The 23,119-nt window shown below is 39.8% G+C and overlaps 2 protein-coding genes, 1 long non-coding RNA gene and 1 pseudogene across 10 annotated transcripts; 2 read left to right on the top strand and 2 right to left on the bottom strand.

The window, feature by feature from the left end:
• Positions 1–23,119, top strand: part of LOC115791158 (NACHT, LRR and PYD domains-containing protein 12-like) — a 1,329,445-nt pseudogene that overhangs the window by 290,978 nt on the left and 1,015,348 nt on the right.
• On the top strand, positions 1,791–7,685 carry LOC115791236 (uncharacterized). 7 transcript variants are annotated; one of them, XM_030745409.1, is made up of 15 exons: positions 1,791–2,086; positions 2,263–2,432; positions 2,527–2,741; positions 2,886–2,958; positions 3,054–3,328; positions 3,574–3,657; positions 3,956–4,035; positions 4,304–4,417; positions 4,510–4,715; positions 4,815–4,914; positions 5,007–5,118; positions 5,265–5,362; positions 5,754–5,907; positions 6,162–6,288; positions 7,214–7,685. In XM_030745409.1, the coding sequence occupies exons 3-15, from the start codon at positions 2,727–2,729 to the stop codon at positions 7,510–7,512; spliced, it is 1,737 nt and encodes a 578-aa protein (XP_030601269.1). In that variant the 5' UTR covers positions 1,791–2,086; positions 2,263–2,432; positions 2,527–2,726; the 3' UTR covers positions 7,513–7,685. The 7 variants fall into 7 exon arrangements, 5 of the variants coding, with proteins under 5 accessions (XP_030601269.1, XP_030601261.1, XP_030601277.1 ...); XM_030745401.1 differs by having other exon boundaries at positions 5,007–5,169; positions 7,214–7,684; XM_030745417.1 differs by having other exon boundaries at positions 5,007–5,169; positions 5,754–5,820; positions 7,214–7,684.
• On the bottom strand, positions 7,275–11,794 carry LOC115791584 (uncharacterized). 2 transcript variants are annotated; one of them, XM_030745707.1, is made up of 9 exons: positions 11,138–11,794; positions 10,824–10,961; positions 9,861–10,532; positions 9,438–9,478; positions 9,224–9,315; positions 9,029–9,139; positions 8,645–8,921; positions 8,218–8,422; positions 7,275–7,299 (listed from the first exon to the last, which is right to left on the bottom strand). In XM_030745707.1, the coding sequence occupies exons 3-8, from the start codon at positions 9,886–9,888 to the stop codon at positions 8,219–8,221; spliced, it is 753 nt and encodes a 250-aa protein (XP_030601567.1). In that variant the 5' UTR covers positions 9,889–10,532; positions 10,824–10,961; positions 11,138–11,794; the 3' UTR covers positions 7,275–7,299; position 8,218. The 2 variants fall into 2 exon arrangements, 1 of the variants encoding a protein (XP_030601567.1); XR_004020964.1 differs by lacking the exons at positions 7,275–7,299; positions 9,029–9,139 and having other exon boundaries at positions 8,059–8,422; positions 8,645–8,751; positions 11,138–11,787.
• Positions 18,118–22,637, bottom strand: LOC115791737 (uncharacterized). Its single transcript, XR_004020981.1, has 2 exons — positions 22,097–22,637; positions 18,118–19,853 (listed from the first exon to the last, which is right to left on the bottom strand). It is a non-coding gene; the product is annotated as an uncharacterized LOC115791737 (long non-coding RNA).

The following is a 23,119-nucleotide window of genomic DNA, read 5'->3' on the forward strand; positions in this document are numbered from 1 at the left end:
TTTTTGTATTTGTTTCGTTTCCTTCTCAATAAACACCTTTTAAGATACGTCTTCATCTGGAGTCCTGCATTTGGGTCCATCTTCACCTCTCACACCGCCAGACATGACAGTGAGTGTGTAAGCTCAAGATATAAATACTGCATTCACACAGCAAGTATATTTTGACTCCACATATTCTCAGGGATTGGACCTGTTATATAAAAATCTATTAATAAATAATGCACTTGTATTGCACATGGGTTAATTGGTGAGGGGAAAGGCATTTGTACAGTTCAGCTAGTGAGTTAATGTGATGTGTTTAGGAGTCTGACAGCCCATGGATAAAAACAGGTTTTTCAGCCTCTTCTGCATTTCTGGGACCTGAACCGTTTGCCCGATGGCAGATGATTGAACAGTACATGTCCAAGGTGAGTGGTGTCTATGGAAATTTTCCTGGCTCAGCAATGCCTGCGGGAGCTAGCGATGTCTACTAGGGTGGGCAGAGGGCTACCAATTACTTTTTCTGCTGTCCTGGTTACTCTCTGCAGAGCTTTCTTGTCTGCTTGACCCTGAGGGTTCCATTCCAATGATTGGCCGATGCTGTTCTGCTCTTTTTGGACTGTATCTCCTATCCATTTCCAGCGCCTAATTCTAACCCTTTGCAATAAATCATCATTGGTTAGTTGGGCCATCTTATTCCTAAAATTAGTCTCAAACATCTATTAACAAACGATTGGATGACATTAAGGGAGGAGATGTTTCTCTCCAGGTTTCAGATCCATATAGCAGTATTAACTTTACATTGATATAAAATATCCTGAGTTTGGTGTTTAATCTCTGTGCCTTGCTCTTCCATATAGGTATTAATATTCCAAATGCCTACTGCGCTTTCTGTTTCCTGGCTTTGATGGCTTCATTGGTTCCTCCAGATATGGTAACTGTACTGCCTAGGTATGTCTATTCATTTGGATTCATGCAGGCAATCCAAAAGAAGACAAAAAACAGTCCATAAATCCAAACGAATTGACACACGTGAAACTCAGGCACACAAACATTAAGACAAGATAATGAGCTAGGAAATTTGAGGCTTTAAATAAACATATGAGGTAATCAGGGAAACACAAGGGTACACAGGTGAAACTAATCAGAAATAACAAGACAAGGGAAACAAAACGAAACCAGATGCACACAAGACAAGAGACTATCAAAATAAAACAGGAAAATCAGAACATGAGAACCTGACACAGAGAGAAAGAGACTTAATGAGACACAAGGAACATACGGGAGGCAGAACAAACTGAAAGAAGGGATCCAATATTAAACTATAACCATAAACATAAACTAGAGAGCAAAACTATTACAACTCACACTGCAGGATTATGATAAATAACAAAAATAAACTTACAAACGCAATGAAACAAAGGTTCCTGAATAATACATCAAAAGCAAACTAAGAATCCACAAAGAATAATGAAACAGAAGCAGAAAGTTCACTACTCAAAAACACCAGGTTAAAGAAAAAATAAAAACCTAGGACAATGATAGCACCACATTGTTTGGATTTGGGTTTATAAATATCAGCAGCTATTCAAGCTGTTCCCCCATCTATGTTCTCAATTTGTTATTCAATTCAGAATCAAAGGAGAGCTACTATGGAGCCAGAACAGTGCCACTAAAAAACGAAACCAAAAAATGAACTGAAACTGAAAAATTAAACATCCACATTGAAATAAATGAAGTTAAAACAGTTTTTTTACACACAAAAAAAAAAGTTTTATTGAAAAATAACATATAAACCTTTAAGATCACAGCTTTAAGCAAAAAAAAAGTTTACACTATCTTTTTTTCGTTGACTGAGTTTTTTTTTTACGCTTGTTTGACTTTTTTTTTCGCTTACGCTTTTTCTTTTCGGTTTCAATCCTCTGTCACTCTTTTGGCGTGGAGGGGAGGGGTTAATAGGCGGGGCCAGAGGGTCCGCAAATCCGCTGTAATTTGCATCTAATTTGCATCTAATTTGCATCCCGCTTCGGCTTGTCAGGACCGCTCCGAGCCTCGGTTAGCTAACGCAATGGCTGCCACGAGTTCGGGCGGAACTATTAAACCACAGGTAAGTCTCTTTCAATGGCCCATATTCTTGTCGTGTAAAACTCGACTGATTTTAACAAGTTTCCTTTCATCTAGCTTAGTTGCGTCCTAGTCTTACAGAGGCCTGTAAGACCGCGAGCGATTGTTGGCGAATGTGCTTGAGCTAGCTAACTCTCTTGTGTTGCCCCCAACCCTCAGAACTTAGAGGCCAGTGTGATTGCTGCTGCCCAAGGTCTGATTAATGTGCTACAGCACAATATTCAGCAATCAAACACCCCTCCAGTACTGCAGAGTTCAGTGCCCACTAATGAACAGAGAGATGGGCGAGCACAAGCACCAAAGCCAGCAGTTCTAGAGGAGATGTCAAGGTTTGGTATCTAGTTCTTTTTCTACATTACCTGTTTCATAGGAAAGTGTGGGCGGGGGGCAGTTTATACATTAATGTTTACTTCTCACATGCAGGTCATTTCCAGGCTTCTATGTCAAAAGAAAAGGAAAAAAACGCTTTTACAACCTGCTCCAGGGAAGGCTAAGACCTGTAAGCCATTCATTGTGTACGTATATTTAGTGAACAGGGCTGTACCAGCACTCCCTCTGCTACTGAAGAGTTGGAGTTGACCCAAGCAGGTTTGGGAAAGCGATCCCTCACCTTGGCAGATGATATGAATCATACAATGGTAAGAAATTAATAATTTATGGAGCAATTATCTAACAAATGCATGAAATTATGATAATTCATATTACAATACAGTGCGTATACTACTTTGTATTTGTTTTAATACTGTTTAACCTTTCCTTTCCCGTACACTTAATTATTTTAGGTAAATGACATTATCAATGAAGAATATCCAAAAATGGAAGGGGTGGATGGGTGGTTGTTGTACAAGTCTACAGGTCTATATCATAGCATTTACATACCTAACTTCTGTTTTAATGGTGCTAAAATATTACAGTTACAAACCTTTTCTATTCTTGTCTGTATACAACAGGTGGTCCTGGTAAAAGAAAACTGGTTGCAATTCCACCTGATGTTGATGGTTATACAGGCAGATTCATTGGCAGTGTTTCCAGTGCTGGGAAGACCCTCTTATACATTGCCCCACTGCAGAATGACCTTGACCTAACTCCACTGCCATCTGATGCAGCTGAATTTAAAAAAATGCCAAGGGCAGCATGTCAAGTGTGCAAAAAGACTATGCCTCTGCATATTCTAGCATTGCACATTGAGGGTTGTACAGAGACTCAGTCTACAAGTGATGAGGAGGTAAATTGAATAATTGAATTAAACAATATAGTATAAATTGTTACAGATGTGTAAATTTAGTGTAACAAGTGATACTGCTACACTGCTTTGTAGCTGTTAATACATGCCTATTAAAATATTTGTGTCACTACTAACAAACCTTTTTTAAATTCTGTTTTTAATTGTGATTTGATTTTGTAAAAATTATCAATATATGAAATTCTCAAAGTACAGAATATTGACATCCCTCTCACACAAACTGGCAGGGTGAGTTCCAGGTTATGTCTGTTACAAATTCATCACCTGTCAACTTGTACAAAAGCTCCAGTCATCTCGTTGATCTGACACAGGTACAATGCTTAACTTACCCCACAGTTATTTATATATATATATATATATATATATATATATATATATATATATATATATATATATATATATATATATATATATATATATATATATATATAAAATAAAAATTTTTAGCGCTGGTCTCTGGCTGCATGACCGCAGATGTTCGTCTCTGGATGAGTGATCTGGAACGATCATTTCGTTGTGTGCACAATGACAATGAGTTGAATCTAACATCTAACAAAATTTTATTTCATATTATTTGCTATTCACCTATACACCATACATTTTTCGCAGGACATAAAGGAATGCCCAATATGTCTTTGCTGTTTCCCAGCAAGTGAAATTGCTCAGCATGCAAGCCTGTGTGGAGAAAGGTTGTGTAATTTTTAACCAGTTTTCAGCATCTCAGTTACTGTCTTTGTTAATTAAGAATGTGTCCCTTTGTTGATGTAGCAATGTCTATTTAACTTGAACAAGTAATTATGAAAATGGAATATGTTAAAAATGAAAAAAAAATTCAGTCAAGGATCTTGAATATTTGTTTTTATGGTATCCAGCATTTTTTGTTTGTTTGCTGAAACCTTACTGTTTCTGTTTGTCCTGCATTTTAGATATTAATCTGATATTATTGTACATTCTCAGGCTCGAGGATGGAGGATGTCTTCATTGGCGTACTGACTCTGGTCCCAGGATTGATCCTGAGAACAAAATGATAGATGAGGAAGAAGATGAGAGAAGTTTGGCTGATTTATCGAGGTGATTTTGTTGATTGTTTAACATGTTCCATTTCATTGTAATATCATTTGCATGTAAGTTAGGTAACTGTTTTCAGTTGCTGTTTTTAATAGTGAAAGTGATGTCCTCCAGTGGCTTGCAAGTCAAGTAGATAAAAGCAAAGACTTTAAGATCTGCATCACCAGGGATGATGTTGTTCAGAGAGGCTTCATTCAGTGGCAAAGACAGAAGAAGGGCTCCCCTCTCAACAAACTGCATGTCACCTTTATTGGAGAGGCAGGAATTGATACTGGTGCACTGAGCAAAGAGTTTTTGACCGGTAATGTCATGCAGTAGTTTCTCAGGTGCCAAAGACTACTGAATTTTATCCATTGATATCATTAACTTGCTGTAGCATATTGTCATGTATTTTAATTAGAAATGATGCATGGCATTGAGAGGAGACTGTTTGAGGGCAGTGGCAAGAAAGGAAAGAGTCCCATCTACTCCATTAGTGACCTAGAAAATGGTTACTACAGGTCTGTATTTTTTTTCAGAAAGGTCCCAAAGTGTGCACTTTATCAGTGTAAAATCACATTTACAATGTTTTTGGTGTGCTGATGACATGTAGGACTGCAGGAGAAGTGTTTTCTGTCAGCCTTGCTCAGGGAGCTCCACCACCACGCGTCCTCACAAACTGCTGTTATCAGTTTCTTGCATCAGGGGACTTTGACAGTCTGAAGGTGAACAAAGATGATGTGGATGATCTTGACTCTGCTTTACTGATCAAAAGGGTGAGTTGATCTGAAATCTTTTCTAAGTATATTATTGTTGTGTGGTATTGTGGTTTTTTTTGTTTTGTTTGTTTTGTTGTCTGTGGTCATTTTAGGTGGAGGCAGCAAGTGATGTGACAGAGCTCACAGAAGAAATAGTGAATTGTGGTTCCACAGGGCTGCTGACGTCTGACAGAAAGGACAGTATCATAAGGTAGCATGGTTTCATAAAATGCTTTCATAAGTTGTATAGATGTTTGTTTGTTTTTTTCTTTTTTCTATTTTCAACTTTCTCATCTCATCTGGCCAAAAGACAGATTGGTCCATCCACACTTCATAAGAAGTGCTGCTACTCTTATTTATTTGTCAGATTTTGATGAAACTTGTATACAATGGACACTTGAGTCTTCATGCAAAGTGTGGGCAATAACAAGGTCAAGGCCACATTTGTTCCCGTTTACAAATACACATAACAGTTTACTATAATAATGAAATGGTGTGAAGTCATGGAAATATTCCTTCCTATTTTAAAGTTGCAAAATCCTTCATTCTGCATTTCTCTCTTTGGTCTTTGTCCAATCATTAGAAACTCTTTTCTTTTCCAGAGCCATTGTTCTTCATGCCATAGTGCGGCTAACTCCTGTGCTGCAGCAAATAAGAAATGGCATGAAGGTCTACAACCTTGTGGAGCTGATTAGAAGGCACCAAAATCTCTGCTCAGAGCTGTTTGTTCCTAAAGAGGATGATGATACAATAAGAGTGCTTGATGTTTCTTTATCTTGTGGCAGTAACTTGACTTTTTGAAACAACATATGATATCATGACATAGCTGAATGAGAATCATTTTTTTGTGACTATTCTTTCATCATTTTGCTTAAATTGTTTCAGAAACACACAAAAATCTCTAAATTGTTTTCTTTTTTTTTTTTAATTAAAAAAAAGGAAAATGAAAACCACTTGTTAAACTTTTTGCTTTTGTGTGTTTTTTTTTTTTTTTTGGTCTCTATCTTTAGCCGGATGCTGATTATATAATGGCTATCCTAATTCCTGAACTCAGTGAGAGGGGAAGCCAAAGGCATGACAGAGAGAATGCCATCATCAACTTCCTCCAGGACTTCCTGCAAGACCTTGAAATCCCAGGTTTCACACTCAACTTGTCATTGATCTGAGTACTAGCCACAAAATTTGGGGGCCATAAAAATGGTCTTAACACTTGATTTTACTTATTTTAATTGAAAATAAAATTACAGGAATGGCATCAAAACAAAGGTTTTTAGTATTTTTAATAGTCCATAGTCTTGCTTTATGGTCAAATGTGTTAAGATTTTGACCTAGAACATTTCATTGTGGACTTTTTCAGTTATTTCTATGTTGAGGCTTTCAGTGTGACTGTTATGCTTGTGCTCCAAAAAATTTGCTGTTGCATTGGAAAAAGAAATCTCAAATCAGTTTTTTGTGATTATCTTTTTTTTTATCAGCTAGTTGTCTTAGTATCAATATTAACAAATAAATAATTCCATGAAATACAGTGCCAGTCAAACTTTGACTCATTTATCAGGGCATTTTTTGTTATTTTAATATTATAACAGTAGAAAAGGAGCCTGGGGGAGAAAACTGATAACACGTGCTCCCTGCTTAGTTTTATTATGGTTTTTGGAGATTACAATCAATTCCTCATTATCCTAAAAAAGTCAATAGTTATTCCTTCAATCCACTTACCTTTGGACTTCTTCATGAAGGACAGCTGTTTCTGTCCCTGTATCAAAGTCTCCCTCACCTAATTAAAAATGCTGGCTAGTGTTAATCCTGCAACCACACATTATGGGGCGCAGTGGCCAAATGGCAATGAGGACTTGCTGCTTAGGCGAGATGTTCACCAACAAGCAGCCTGCTGTTCAGCTGTGGCAGTCAGACTTGGAACTTAGAGAAGTACAGCCCTCCTTAAACAAGAGACCCAAAGGTCTGTGGGCATAACAGTTACACAGAATTGGTTTAGTGGGTTTGGGTATGGAGGGCAGAGTTGGACTTCAACATAATGGTATATGCCCTGTTTTTCATGGTCCAGATCAGGAGGAAGCTGAAGAGGTATGTGGGCCTGTGCCACAAGAGCTACAAGCTGAAGATCAAGGAGGACACTGGAGTCAAAATCAGCCCTCAAGAATGTCTGTCCCAACAGTCGTGCAGTGGTTAACTGGACAAAGGCACAAACCCCTTCTTCCATCAGAGAGGGCAGATTTTAAAATAAATGTCAGATTTGACCACCTGTGTAAGGAAAAAAATCCTGGTCACCACATTTGCTACCCTCTTGTTAGTGCTTGCACAAATACAGTAACTTTCCCTGTGGCACATATGAATACATACTGAGAGATGTGATAACAACAGCAATCAGAATGGGTGGAGCTTTCGGTCGAATCTAAAGCCTCTGGTGGTTCATTTGTACTCATGTTGCACCTGTTACAGGCAGCCAGTCATTAGATGATACAAACTTTTCTAAAGAATGTTGAGAAAAAAATTATTTCACATACCTAATACTGGTGCCTTCTTTTGGTTCATTGTGGTTGTTTATATGTATAACACTATTGTTTAATAAATTTAAATAGCAAATTCAAAAATGGTGATGCACATTTGATTTTTCTTTCCAAAGAGAAAATGCTGATTTTTCTTTCCACAGACATTTTAATCAGTACATGTATTATAACTACTTTCCTAACGTGATCATAAAGGGGACTAAACATTATTTAATTTAGCAATAGCCATACTACATTAGTGCCTGTAGTAATATTCCAAAATTAAAACTTACTTTTGTTTTACCGATCAGTATTGCTTGAAGTTGTGTGACATGACATTTGGTTACTGAAAAACATGCAATATTAAGAGAACTAGAAGGTATCCCCTCTTTATTATAAGTGACAGAATTTATGCAAAACATTAAAAATGAAAAACATTTTTTCTAATAATGGACATTTTAATTTATAAAAGACCAGGCAAGAAGTATCCATTTTAAATCTTCAAAATTTTAACTGAACCTTAAAAACCATTAATAGCCAGCATCTATGTTATACTGCTCAGTTTATGAATGAAATGTTGCACAGGTAAGTGCAGCCAGGTAAAGGTCTTTTCCATTGTCCTGAGAGGGACTCAGAGGATCAACAGCTTCTCTAAGTCCAGCCATACCATGTGGCTCCAGGGGGCACTGGATGGGTGGTACAACAACTCCAACAGCAGGCTCTCCTCCCAAACTGTCAGGGTCCACGATGCCATGATTATGCAAATCCTGTATTAGGCACACGCACATTTTGTTGTAAAACATTTCAGTCACATTACTATACATTGATGAAGCAGTGCACAGCTGATAATCAGTTTCATGGTATATAATTTATAGATGCACAATGCTGAATGTGCAGTGGTGTATATACAAATACTTGTTCATCTATGTTTGAATCTTTGACTCCAGAGCCTGAGAACAAAGCTTGGTACATTTTAGATTTTTATTTACCTCTAGATTCTCTGCTGCTGGCACAGGATTCTGTAAAAGTCCAATCGACCAAAGCTGATTAGGAGTCAGGTTTTGTTCAGTACGCAGGGGATGGTTATCCCAGCCATCTGTGAAGAGGTCAAGGTCCATTTGAAGGCGTGGCACAAAGACGTACTGGGCACAGAACAAGTGTAGGCTGTCCGAGGGATTGAGTAGATCATGCTCTTCAAGACTGTGAAGCAGCTCGTAATAAGTACTTGTTACTGCCATCCACACGTCACGCCACAAGCGCTCAACTCTACAAGTAAAAAATAATTTGAATAGTGTATATTAATACATTTTAAGACTATTTAATTATTTCCTCCATCTTTGATAGAAAACAATTACAAGTATTTCAATCATAACCTCTGATTATGCACACTTTTCCCTGAAATGTAGCTTGCTTTTCCACAGCCACGAACAGTGAACATACAGTGAGCAATACCAACATTTTCAACTCCTTGGTCTCCTCTAACTCTAAGGGAGATGAAATATAAAATTAGAAATAGAGATACAGGGAAATCCTTTTAGTCAATAAATAAAAATAGAAAGCTGTCTCACCGTAATGGAAAGCCAAACTTTTCAACAGAGTTCATGAAGAAGCCAAGTGCAGTTGATGCTTTGTTATTATTAGCAGCACCCAGGTACATTATCTAGAGCATAGTAACATACATAGTCAAATATGCCAAAAGTAATGGGATCAGGTTAAAATATATATGTAAATGGAATGGAATGAGGCATACTAAACTTGGGGGAAAAGATGTAAAATGTTTACCTTTCGTGAATAACCGTCAGTCCCAGCAAACAATGCCATATCTGAAAATAGCAAAAGCTTTTCAGAAAGCTCATCAACTTTTTAAAACTAGTTTACCCCAAAATAAAATTCATATTTTCCCTTGCCTGTAGATCAATGTATCCATGGACACTGTATGAATGCCTTTTAGTTACACTATATATAATAAAGGTATTCAATGTGTGGTGCTCAAAGCACAATAAAATAAACTGCATTAACTGTGCCCCCTTCAATAGAGCTGTAATGCTAGCCATCAGCACCTTTATTTGATCATGTTGACAGTAGAAAAAGATATGAAATGGGTCGCAACAAGTTTTTTGTTTGTTACAATTTTTAGTAATTGGTCTTTCTGTAATGAAACACACAAATTATAGCACATAAACATACACTATACACAAAGGTTACCTGATAAGTTTGTGGTGTGTATCCACATGAACAGTGAGTGGGACCTTTGACAGAGTGTGTTCTTCTAGCAACACGGCCTAAATGAGTCATTCTCTCTAGAATCCCTGCAGCATCCACCCTGTGCAGAGATGCTGAAACCTGGTCCCATCTGGTACGGTGTCCCATTGCTTGCAGTTCTCCCTTCATCACTCTATAGCCTATTTGTGGCATCCTCATTTTAACCGAATGAACAAGGCTGTCCAGCTCCTCATCTGTGAGACGACTGTATGATCTCTTCACTGACAGTCCAAACTCACGCATCCGCCGAAACACTGTTCTTTTGCTGACAGCCAGCAGCTCGGCTATACTGGGGATGGACAGCTGCATGTTGATGAGGTATTCAAGACAGTCTCTAGAAATAAATTTTGATTGTTCTGTAACAGTGTGAAGAACCTCTATATTGGTGGAAGTTTGAGCTCTCTCCTGTTCTTGCAAATGAAGAAGTCTTAATAAATCAGATGAGGCAAGAACAACATCTTGTGGCAGTTCAAACACATCTGCAAAAGACTGAATAAGTCTCATTTCATGGCTCAAAACAAAGTGTAAATAATCAAAATCCAAAGGCTGATGTTGCAGAGCTTCCTGGAGCCTTCTGAGCAGTCTCTGCATCAACTGTCTCCCAGGCAAAGGAGCCTAAAAGCAACAAAATACTGCATGTTAATGATGTGAAGATACACATCTGTGCTCTTGTTTGACATAATAGATGAATATGATACTGTTAAATATACCAAAACAATACACATTGTGAATGATTGCAATACTCAGTACAACTTTTTAATGGAAAAAAACCCAAAATTCTTTCTTTAACTTTTAATTAAGGAGGGCATCCTCCACATACACATTACTATGAATGTCATGGGTATGTACTTTAAAGAGAGTGTGTACATTTACTGCGTATGAATAAACAGCAGACAAATGGCTTACCCCTGTGTGTTGTTGAGAGGCTGCCATGGCACTCTGCTTTAGCAATCCCAGCAGCGACCTGCAGTAATCTGGCCCCTGTGCTCCTTAATGTGCTATACTGGGTCCTTGGGCAGCAGCAATCACACTGGCCTCTAAGTTCTGAGGGTTGGGGGCAACACAAGAGAGTTAGCTAGCTCAAGCACATTCGCCAACAATCGCTCGCGGTCTTACAGGCCTCTGTAAGACTAGGACGCAACTAAGCTAGATGAAAGGAAACTTGTTAAAATCAGTCGAGTTTTACACGACAAGAATATGGGCCATTGAAAGAGACTTACCTGTGGTTTAATAGTTCCGCCCGAACTCGTGGCAGCCATTGCGTTAGCTAACCGAGGCTCGGAGCGGTCCTGACAAGCCGAAGCGGGATGCAAATTAGATGCAAATTAGATGCAAATTACAGCGGATTTGCGGACCCTCTGGCCCCGCCTATTAACCCCTCCCCTCCACGCCAAAAGAGTGACAGAGGATTGAAACCGAAAAGAAAAAGCGTAAGCGAAAAAAAAAGTCAAACAAGCGTAAAAAAAAAAACTCAGTCAACGAAAAAAAGATAGTGTAAACTTTTTTTTTGCTTAAAGCTGTGATCTTAAAGGTTTATATGTTATTTTTCAATAAAACTTTTTTTGTGTGTGTAAAAAAACTGTTTTAACTTCATTTATTTCAATGTGGATGTTTAATTTTTCAGTTTCAGTTCATTTTTTGGTTTCGTTTTTTAGTGGCACTGTTCTGGCTCCATATTCCCAGTCCTGCTGACAGAAGCGTCACTCCTGAATTCTGCAGGTTATTGTTACTCAGGTCCAGCTCTTTCAAACAGCATTTCCAGGTGTACATGGCGGCAGTCAGAGTACATCGGCGAGCAGAGGAAAGAAAGATCGCCTTGCTGCTCACCGTCGCCGGCCCAGAAGCAATAGAAGTCATCAACAGTTTTGTGTTTGCTGAACCCTACAACAAAGACATGTTTGATGAGGTCTTGAAGAAATTTGATGAGAGCTGCTTATCAAAGAAAAATGAGACGTACGAGAGGTACGTGTTTCGCTCATGCTTACAGCACCAGGATGAGTCGTTTGATAATTTTCTCACCAACCTCACGATAAAAGCTCAGTCTTGTAACTTTGGTGATCTCAGAGACTCCATGATAAGAGATCAAATAGTATTTGGACTAATGAGAAGAAGCTCCAGGAGAAACTACTGAGGGAGACAGACCTCACGTTAGACAGGTCTATAAAAATATGTCATACCAGTGAGCTTGCACGGCAACAGCTACTGGCTTTCAGAGAGCCTGCACAAGGAGCAGCTTACCAAGACAATGAGGTGTGAACGCTGTGGCAGTAAAAAGAAAGCAACGGAGCAAATTTAACAGCAGTGACAACTGGAATAAAACGGATGATGAGATGTTCGCTTGCAAGAGATGTGGTGAGAAACACAGACCACGCCAGCGCCCTGCCTATGGTAACACATGTACCAAACGTAAGGGACAAACCCACTATGTCAGAGTGTGTCTGTCAAAGAAGAAGGGACAGGGTGTGCACACAGTGCAGGAAGACACCGATGACAGCGATAATCTGAGTGAAACATTTTGCATAGAGATGGAGTCACACGATGAAACTGAAAACATGCAGTCCTCAAGAGTAGATGATACAGGCCAGACTGTTAATTCAGTATCTAATGATAAATGGAGCGCTCCCCTGCTGCTTAATGGGACCATTGTAACATTTCAAACTGACACAGGGGCCAAAGTTTGATCAGTCAGAAAGATTTCAAGGTACTGACAGAGAAGCCCAGAAAATTGACAGAGAAAGTCACACCGCTGAAGGCTTACAATAATCAGCCAATACACACAAAGAGTGGATGCAGACTTAAGGTGACAGCTAAAGGCAAACAGCATCACCTGCTGTTCACCTTCGTGCCTCATGGACATGAATCACTGTTAGGAGACAAAGCATCTGAAGACCTCGGTCTGGTAAAGAGGATCTAACAGATAAACACTGTCCAACAAGGTCAAAGACTGGAACAGCAGCAGTGTGAGGGGACCACAGACATACTGGAGAAGTTTACTTCTGTCTTCAGAGGACATGGGACATAGCTGGAAAAGTATGACTCATATGGGTGTCACTGAGCGAGGGGAAGAACCCACAGACTGGGTCAACTCCATCACATGTGTCCAGAAAAATGCAGGTGCCATCAGAGTCTGCCTCGATCCCAATGATTGATCAGATCCCAAAACGGGAAGAATAATGAGTGAAATGTTAGTTTTTAGCAAACTAGATGCTTCACACAGCTTCTGGCAGCTGAGGCTGGACCCAGAAAGCAGCAAATACACCACTTTTAGCACACCATTTGGATGTTACTGTTTCCTGAGGCTGCCATTTGGCAGCAAATCAGCCCCATTCAGGAGACAGACACCCTCTCTATTTTTAAGATTAGGCTTAAAACTTTCCTTTATGATCAAGCTTATAGTTAGGGCTGGATCAGGTGACCTGAACCCTCCCTTAGTTATGCTGCTATAGGCCTAGTCTGCTGGGGGGTTCCCATAATGCACTGTTTCTTTTCATTCACCCTTTTTCCTCTTTTTATACTTCACTCTGTATTTAATCATAATTAGTATTAATCTCTTTCACAGCATGTCTTTTGTCGTTTTGACCGTTGGGTTTTCTCTGGACTGCTGTAAGCTCTTCTCCTACAGATTTGGTGCTATATAACTTAAATTGAATTGAAATTGAAAAAACTGAATTCCAACATGTTCGGTGGTATATTAATGATAACCTTCATCCAATAAAACATTGTAAAGGGGACTTACGCATGATGATGATGATGATATCAGACTGTCTTTAGCTGTGTTGGCTTGCCTCTATCTCATCCATTGTTGTGTTGTGTTGTGTTTTGAGCCACATACAAATTACATCATGAGACTACTCACAGTGTTGCTATATCGACTCCACCCACATCGAGGTGGTCCTCAATTACAATGGAAACAAAACACAATGTGGCGAGTCGTGCGGACTCGTGTTGACCCGTGCTGAGGAGGTACTAATGGAAACACAGCTTTGGTGTTCTGGTGCTTTCTCAGCTCCAGGAGCTCTTGGGGGAAGGTGAAGGTGCTTCTGTCTCTCTAACATCCCTCTAAGTGTTGGGATGAAGAATGGAGGAGTTTCTGCACTTCCACCAGAGACAATGGAAAAAAGTTAGTGAAACTACACTTTAGAATCAGTTTTAGTGACAAGGAAATTACACAGTTAAAAAAAATATAGGGAACACTCAAATAACACTCAGCTCCATTTAGCTGACTCTTAAAAAAACATTTAAACTTTTCTGTTTAACCAGCTTTCTGTTGACTTTATTTTTATTCATTTTCTTTTAATATGGTAATGTTATTTTTTAACATGGTGTTTTATCTGTTTGTTTGATATTGTGTTTTAATTATTGTACAGCACTTTGTGACTTTTTGTCTGTGAAAAGCACTTAATAAATCAACTTTACTTATAACAATCGCTCTATCACCTGAATCCTGATGCATTAGCTCATAGTATGTTGTAAATTTCAGTAGGGCTGCAACTATCACTTAATTTAGTAATCGAGTATTCAATCAATTATACGATCAATTACCTGAGTAACTGGATAAGAAATACTTTTTTCATATTAACAGCTCATCTGCATATTTTAACTTCCGTACTGCAGTTTTTCCCTGTGTGAAAAAAACAGGGTGGATGGAGCAGCTACAAAGTTCTCTTTTCTTCACTTACTGATCAGGTGGTTGATGAAGGACCTCCAGCTGTTTCCCAGTAAAGGTTTAATGGAGGTTACAGGGAGAAAACTTTCTTCCGCTCCATCTGAGCTCACCGGCTCCGCCTCTTTGCGCTTGCGCAGACTGACTGCAGTAAATCAGCTGCTGCTGTTGCGTCATCATTGTTTATGTTGAAAAACTGGGGGCTGTGTGAGCGTAATCTTGTAATGCTTTATATTCACAAGCATTCTCCTAAATACGTTTCTACTGCAGGTCTATATTTAGTCACTAATCAGGGATTAAAGTATCGAAAATATTTTGACGGGGAAGGGGTTCTTCCGGTACCGGACGCGGCGCTCGCGAGCAGTATGTCCGGGAGCTGAAGTAGAGAAAGAAATAACAGCTGAAATTCTCAGCACAGCGAGCACAACACACGAACACGCAGAGAGCTTTGGAGGGGGTTGTTTCCTGATCCACTCCATTCCAGTAGGTGGCGTAATGCAGCTCTAAGCTGGTTTGGTCAACCGCAAACCCACAAGAAGAAGAAGACGGAGCCCTGTAATGCAGCTGATGTGGATCCGATCGGATTACATTTTTTATTTCTTTCCGATATCCGATCCAGTAATTTAGGCCAGGATGGGACCGATACTGAATATCAGATTGGCGCATCCCTAACACACACACACACACACACACACACACACACACACACACACACACACACACACACACACACACACACACACACACACAAGGCGCGCCAGTGCCTGCTTTCGAGAACGAGCTCGATTGTGTTTTTATTTGTGCCGTCATCTGACGACAGGTAGGTAAAGATGGAGAGGCAGAAAGAAGCTCTCCAGGGCACAAAACAGAAAACAGAGGAGGGAGAAGAATAAAGTGGTTTAAATGCTATGTCACTAACTCATTTTACTATCAACAAAAATATTGTTAAAAATTTCAGATTTTTGTCTTAAAATCAGCTTAAAACCTCATTTAAACAGCTGTCACTCAAATCTTCACAGACACTTCCATCTGACATTAAAATAAATGAATTAAAATCCTGATTATCACTTATTAATGTATTTGTCATATTTAAATACAGGAATGTAGTAATATAACAGAAGTGTCACTTTGACCCAGTGTTGTGTATTTCTGTGCCGTAATGCAGAGTGTGAACCCTGGATGGGCTTTAAACTGAAATTAACTTTAATGCTGAAGATTTGATTCGTCCAAAACAACCAAAATAGAAAATATAGAACACAAAACTCCATTCTCCCTGTTTCACACAGAAATACAGAGACTGAATAACATCTGTAACATCTGCACTTTGACTCAGAATATCTGTGGTGTACAGACAAAAGTTAACTCTATTTGGTGACTCTTACTATAGGAATCAATTCCATAATATGACTTTATCAATAAGGCCAACAGGGTAATAAATAATTACTTCCTATTAGAGGAGAGAAACCAGTTTGTGGTATTTTTAATAGCGGTGTTTAATCTGTATCTAAGCTTCATCCACAGTAAATAATAGTCTCCTAAGTCTGCTGTGACCTCCCCCTCTGAGTCCCACACTCTGAACATAAAGACCCGGAGCTCAGAGTCCCTCCGGCCGAGCTCAGGCCGCAGAGCGGGACAGCAGCGGCTCCTCTCCGCCTCCTCCACAGACTGACGGAGGCAGGAAAATCTGCCGGACACACCGCGGTGCTCCAGCTGTGAGTCTGTTACCGTGAACTATGGAGCAGCAGATTTGTGCTGGAACTAAGCTGCACACAGCTGATGTAGCCAGGAAAACATCCAGGTTTTCTGCCAGGAAATAAACATAAATATTAAAAAAGAGGAACACGGGGTAATGGATGCTATGCTGTAGTGATGAAGATTTCAATGACAATGTCAGCATACCGAACATGGCCACAGACTCTCCTGGAATACACAGTGAAAAGCAGCAGTGGTCACATCTGAACACTACACGACTTCAGCGTCAATCATCAAAGGAGATCCCGGAGTGACCCCAGGTCCTGTTCCCCATCCAGAAAGAATTTATGTAAGGAGGCTCCCGTGCTGTCATCACCGTCAATAAGCTGCATGTTAAGACTCCAAGGCATTGCTGGTTTAACAGCAGGTGATCTGTATCCACATCAAGGCCTTTTTCTGTTTAATTCTTTTCACTCCCCATTATATCAGCTTAATAAACATGTATGCAGAGAGATAATTCATGCCAGTCTAATCAGTGTGGTGTGTTGCTTGTTGTTGCTTTTTAGGTCACTTTGGAACGGTTCTTTGCTGTTTCCACTCTTATTTCGCTGATGTCACTTTTCCCACATTTTCTCTTCTCTTTCTGAACTCAGCAGTCAGTGCTGGGATTTGACAGACAGTCACAGACAGTCTGTTTCTCTGTGCTGGCCCTGCGACAGGCTGGGAAACCTGTACAGGTGTACCCTGCCTCTCATCCTGTGTCAGCTGGGATAGGCTCCAGCCCCCCGAGACCCTGAACAGGATAAGCAGAAGAGAATGGATGGATGGATGGACATAGAGTGGCTTCAAAAGTTTTCATACTCCTCGAACTTTTCCATATTTTGTCACATTACAACCACAAACATAAATATATTTCACTGGAATTTAATGTGAAAGACCAACACAAAGTGGTTACAATTGTGAAGTGGAAAGAAAATTATACATGATTCAAAACATTTTTTTACAAATAAAAAACTGAAAAGTGCAGTGTGCAAAAGTATTGAGCCCCCTGAGTCAATACTTTGTGGAACCACCTTTGGCTGCAGTTACAGCTGCAGGTCTTTTAGGGTTTGTCTCCACCAGCTTTGAACATCTAGTGACTGAAATTTTTGCCCATTCTTCTTTGCAAAACAGCTCAAGCTCAGTCAGATTAGATGGAGAGCGTTTGTGAACAGCAGTTTTCAGATGTTGCCACAAATTCTGGATTGGGTTTAGGTCTGGACTTCGACAGTTTCTTGTATGTAATATTGCCGCGCGCCTTGAGCTTTAGGGCTCTCAGCAGGAGGCTTTGGCCATGACAGTAAACTGTAGGGAAACTGCCGTGGACTCTGTGTCAGTGCTCCCTCAGCTCCCCCCTCTCCTCAGGTCTAAGGCAGGCTCTCATATGTAAAGGAGGTTTCAGTGAGTCATACAAATGCAAATCAACTACTCACCAGTGGTCACCAGTACTCACCAGTACTCCCCAGTGGTCTACCCCTCCCAACAGTTGTAACCAACATATTTTTATTTTGAGATATGTAATCAAATTTACATTATAATCTAATAACACATCTAATACATTTCATTCCACTTCACGATTGTGTCCCACTTGTTTCTTCACAAAAAATTAAAATTTTATCTCTTTATGTTTGAAGCCTGAAATGTGGCAAAAGGTTCAAAAGTTCAAGGGGCCCGAAGACTTTTGCAAGGCACTGTACACGGCGAATGGAATAAAGCAGTGTTGAATCAAGAAGTAAACGGCTTCCTTCTCTTTTTAACGGAACACAACAGTACTCACAAACTTCATGTCCACACAGAAGGGAAGAGTTTGGGGCTGAAGAAATTAGAGTTTTATTCACAAGTCTTGGCACTCACAGCTTTTAGATTCATACTCACGTAAAAACAATCCTAATCCACAGTTTATCAAATACCAAACAAATGTTAGAATTATGCACACATCTTTTTGATCTTATCTTACTCCATGTAATACAAAGAAAACTAACACCAACTAATGAAAACAAAGCAAAGAAAAACCTACTCTAATATAAATTGGATTAAAAACTAAAATTCCAAAAAAGAAAATTTGAACTAAAGTAGAAATCACCAAAGTCATCAAACTATGCACAAATCAGACTTTCGCTCTAGGCGGATGGCTTCTGTGGGGGTCCCAATTTTTCCTAACATTAATTACAATAAAAATCAGCACCAAAATCGGATCATACAGGTCGGATTTTCACCTGTGATGAAAAATCTGATCCCATTTTATATATTTCCAATTAAATGTTGGATGAGTTTAGCGCCCTCCTCAGCTCTCATCACACTCATTTCCAATATGTAGGATCTTCAGAAGCTGCGTGCATCGTTTATGCACAACTACATAAGCTAACAATGTGTGAAGACTGCTCGAGTGTCAATATAGTTGTGGTGTCTGGATTGGCTGTACTGAACAAATCAGTTAAGTTCATCGGAGACAAGCAAGCACAGGAGCCAAGCGTAAAAATCAAACTCGCACTTACGAGATTATAAAATTTGCAGATCCAGGGATAAAGAAAGCCACTGCTGTGAAATTTGATATATAGACATATATATGTATAGACATGGGGAGACCATACAAACGCCACACAGAAAGGCCCAGACCAAGGTGCAGTCGAACCCAGGACCTTCTAGCTGTGAGGCAATAGGGCTAACCACCATGCCACCACCACATGTTCAAATCATTTACTCTTTTAATAATGAAATTCTAATGCAACGTCATGTATGTAGTTATCAACGGCTGCTACACTGACTCAACCAAACTATAGTGGGGGTGACATCCCAGAAGGTGGAGAGGATTCTAAACCCCACATTCCTGTAAAGGTCCAAGTGGAACATTAGCTGACATTCTTTACAGGACACTCAACCGGAATTCTGTGGAGCCGGATCTCGAGGTTTTTAAGTTTGACCCTGCAACCAGAAGAGGATCTTTGTGTGTCTGCAGCTTCACTGTGATCCAATGATGGGAATGATCTCAGCCCTGCATGATCACGCTGATGTTTGGACAGAGCAGATAATGAAGTGAATGTTTTTGGACATTGGTAACAGTGAAACAGTTTCTGTGCGTGGGATCGTTTGTGGTAGGAGTATGAACTGAGATTCTTGAAGCTCTTGTTACACTGGTCACAGCTGTAGTTCCCTTCAGTGTGTGTACTTTCATGAAGGAAACGATAACTTGAACATGTGAAGCTTTTCTCACAGTGTCTGCACTTGTATGGTTTCTCTCCTGTGTGGACTCGTTTATGCCTTTTAAGGTTACCTGCATTGCTGAAGTATGACCCACACTGGTCACAGAGGTGCTTTTTAACCCGACTGTGGATGAGTTCATGTCGTTTTAATTCATTTGGTGTGGGGAAGCTGCTCCCACATTCTTTGCAGTAGTTCAGTTTGAGTCCACTGTGTCTACGCTGATGCATTTTTAGGGTGAATTGATGACTGAAGGTTTTCCCACAAAGGTCACAGCGAAACGCTTTCCCACCACCACAGCGACGACAGGGCTGAGAACTGGATCCATCTGTGTGGCTCTGCTTCTACACAAAGACACAAAGACAGAGTAAGTCAGAGAATCCTTCAACATTTTTATCCTGTACATCACCTGGAATAAAGAGCATCTCTGCCAACGTCCAATTACACTCAGCTTACTGGGATACAACAACTACAATACTACCACCATAATACTACAATTATACTCATTTAATACTATAATAACCTTAATGTCATACTAAAGTACTACGACTGTAACACTGCAATAATAGCATCATGATACTGCAATTATACTCATTTAATACTATAATAACCTTAATGTCATACTAAAGTACTACGACTGTAACACTGCAATAATAGCATCATGATACTACAATATCACTGTTTTAAATTCTTACCACAATAGTGCTACAACACTAATGTCACACTATAATACTGATGTAATGCTACAATAAGATTGTAGTACTGCTTTACCACCACTTTAAATATTCAATTACTTCAGCGTAAAACTATAATGATTATACATTACCAAAATACCACATTAGTACTACAATACTGCTAATGAAATACTATATAACACCACCAGACTACACAGAGTACATTCATACACCACAGCAAACTGTGGGACTTGCTGTAAGTAAGCAGTGAGTGATTTTGGACACAGCTGTGTGTATACGGCTCATTTCATACAGACTTTCTCCTGCAGCCTTCCAAACAATCACACTTTGACTCTGTGAGCTGGAGAACGGTGGAACAAAGAGGACATGAGAGGAAGAGGAGATTCTCTCTAAGGTAAAGACTGCTCACCAAGTGTCCTTTGATAAACTACTAATTTAAAGCTTACAGGTAACGTTATCATTCATTTTAGAGTTTTTAGTCAGATATTGGATCTGTACAGGATCAACACAGAAAAACCTTTACAAAACAGCAGGTTTTTGTGCCATCTTGATAAAATTTGAAATACAGGTCGAAAAGACTTCATTCTACAGCTTCATTATATTTTCCAGTCCATACCTTCTACACTCAGTGTGTAGTTACATGAAAACAAACATAAAAATCTAGGCAAGGCAAAAATTGTCTAATTTTTCTGTGGTCCAAACTTAATAGCTACATACTCATTACAGTTACAGCATTTTTGACTGCAAAAATGAAAAATATAGCTTGTCTTCAAAAAGATACCAAGCTTTGCAGGTACTCCAAAGAGTTCAGGAACAGCAGCTGATTTAATTGTGGTATGCTGTTTTAGGCGTTTTTGGTGATTTTGGAGTGGCGAGTTAAGGGGTTAACTTCCATATTGCAGTTTTTCTGTGTGAAACAAACATCAGTGGATGGAGCAGCTACAAAGTTTTCTGTTCTTCATGTGGTTGATGAAGGACCTCCAGCTGTTTCCTGGTTGCTCCACCTGAGCTCACCGTCTCAGTAACAGCTCCGCCTCTTTGCGCTTGCTGCGTGTGTGCAGACAGCTGCTGCTGTGTTTTTGTTGAAAAACTGGGGGCTACATGAGCTTAATACTGTAATGCTTTTGATTCACAAGCATCCTTCAAAATATGTTTCTATTGCAGTTCTATTTTTCATTGCTAATCGGGGATTAAAGCATAAAAAACATTTTGATGGAAACCCTCGGTACTTAAGGGGGGTGGAGAGGGGGGCTTCCGACACCAAACGCCCCCGCCATCCATTCTGGTAGCTACTGCTGTAAATAAAGAAAAAACAGCTGACATTATCTGAACACATACACACAGCACACAGCAGAGGAGGCATGGAAAAACTTCTCAGCGATCCACTCGTGTAAAAGGGTTGTTTTTTCCAAATCAAGCACACGCACGACCGTAATAAGATCACCGTGCACATTGTGAATTAAACTGCCCGTGCTTTGTGGTAGATTGCGAATTGCCATGAAATAATACAGGCGCAAGTGGCGATAATAGCAGCGACCTGCCAGGGCAGAGTCCGTGGGTGCGCTCCTCTTTGCTAAATGCAGTGACAGCAGAGCTCCAAAAGCGAAGCGGTGAAATCCTCAGCCCGGCACAAGGTCATCTCAGCAAGGCACAGTGCCTGACAATCAACCGCTAGCTAGAACACTGGATATAAATGTTTGGAACTAGACATAGTAATAATTTAGTTTTTTATGATCATGGAAGAGAAACTCAGAACTGAAATTAAAATGTGATGACTCTCCAAGCACTGCCTTTACATGCAGTAGAACTGCTAACATGCTAACACAAGTTAATGAGCAGAGTTGTTCCAAACAGTCAGGCTAAAATTACAAGATCCAAATAAAAACACATACCTCACAGTAACTGCACTTGTAGAGTCTCTTTCTGCTGTGGATCTGTTGGTGTGCTTTGAGGCAACGTAGAGCTTTAAAAGCTTTATCACACAGGTCACACTGATAAGGTCTCTCCTCACTGTGAGTAACTATGTGCTGTTTTAACTCAGAGTTTGTTCCAAACTTTTTGCCACATTGATCACAGCAGTACACATCATGCCCAGTGTGAATGCGTAGGTGTGTATTTCGGTACCCTATCCGGTTGAAAGTTTTTCCACAGTAGTCACAGCTGTATGCTTTAATTCCAGAGTGGGAAACTTGATGAAGTCGTAAGCTGCTGCGGTAAGTAAAAGCTTTCCCACACTGATCACAGCTGTACGGTTTCTCTCCACTGTGCAGGAGTAAATGACTTCTTAAGCTTCCAGCCCAAGTAAAAGATTTTCCACACAAGTCACAGGTGAACGGTCTCTCTCCAGTGTGGATGACTTGATGCCTTTTTAATTTAAACTTTCTACTAAAACCCGTCCCACACTGATCACAGGTGTATTTTTTTTCTCCATTCCCTCTGTGAGGTTTGTCAGCCTCCTGAGAGCACTGACTTCTCGCTCCATGTTGGTCCTGCAGTGACAGAGATACAAATAGAGGCAGTGAGTGAAATGCAGTTGTGGAACAAGCTCAACCTTCAAAATCTATTAATAAAGGTTTTTTTGGTAGCCTCCAAACACCTACTACATTTATTATCACCAGCTATTGGCGACAATAGTACATTACAAGCAGCCGTGCACAGACAGAAAAAAGGAGAAAACAAATTTATGTATCTCACTCTTCTTTACCTACATGTATATATTTTGTTTTGTTTTCCTCACTGTTGTATATGTATAGTTCCAGCTTCAAATGCCAAGGCTGGGACAACGCTGCAAATGGATGAAAGCCATCCTGGAATTTTGTTTTATCTGTGAGCTAACAGACATATCCTGGTCAAAGATTATTCCAAGATTCATCACAGGACTACTGCAGGCCACATGAATGCCATAAAAGGGAGCA

This window comes from Archocentrus centrarchus, chromosome 2, assembly GCF_007364275.1.
Source record: "Archocentrus centrarchus isolate MPI-CPG fArcCen1 chromosome 2, fArcCen1, whole genome shotgun sequence".
Taxonomy (NCBI): Eukaryota; Metazoa; Chordata; class Actinopteri; order Cichliformes; family Cichlidae; genus Archocentrus; species Archocentrus centrarchus.

Bases quoted from the DNA above. Each gene is read 5' to 3' on its own strand.
- LOC115791236 (XM_030745401.1), top strand. The intron at 4,036-4,303 runs GTTGTGTAATTT...GTACATTCTCAG, and splicing joins GCAAGCCTGTGTGGAGAAAG to GCTCGAGGATGGAGGATGTC. The intron at 5,363-5,753 runs GTAGCATGGTTT...TTTCTTTTCCAG, and splicing joins AGAAAGGACAGTATCATAAG to AGCCATTGTTCTTCATGCCA.
- LOC115791584 (XM_030745707.1), bottom strand. From the start codon at position 9,888: ATGTGGATACACACCACAAACTTATCAG. The intron at 9,479-9,860 runs GTAACCTTTGTG...TGCTATTTTCAG, and splicing joins ACACACCACAAACTTATCAG to ATATGGCATTGTTTGCTGGG. The intron at 8,922-9,028 runs GTTATGATTGAA...TTTTACTTGTAG, and splicing joins AAAAGTGTGCATAATCAGAG to AGTTGAGCGCTTGTGGCGTG.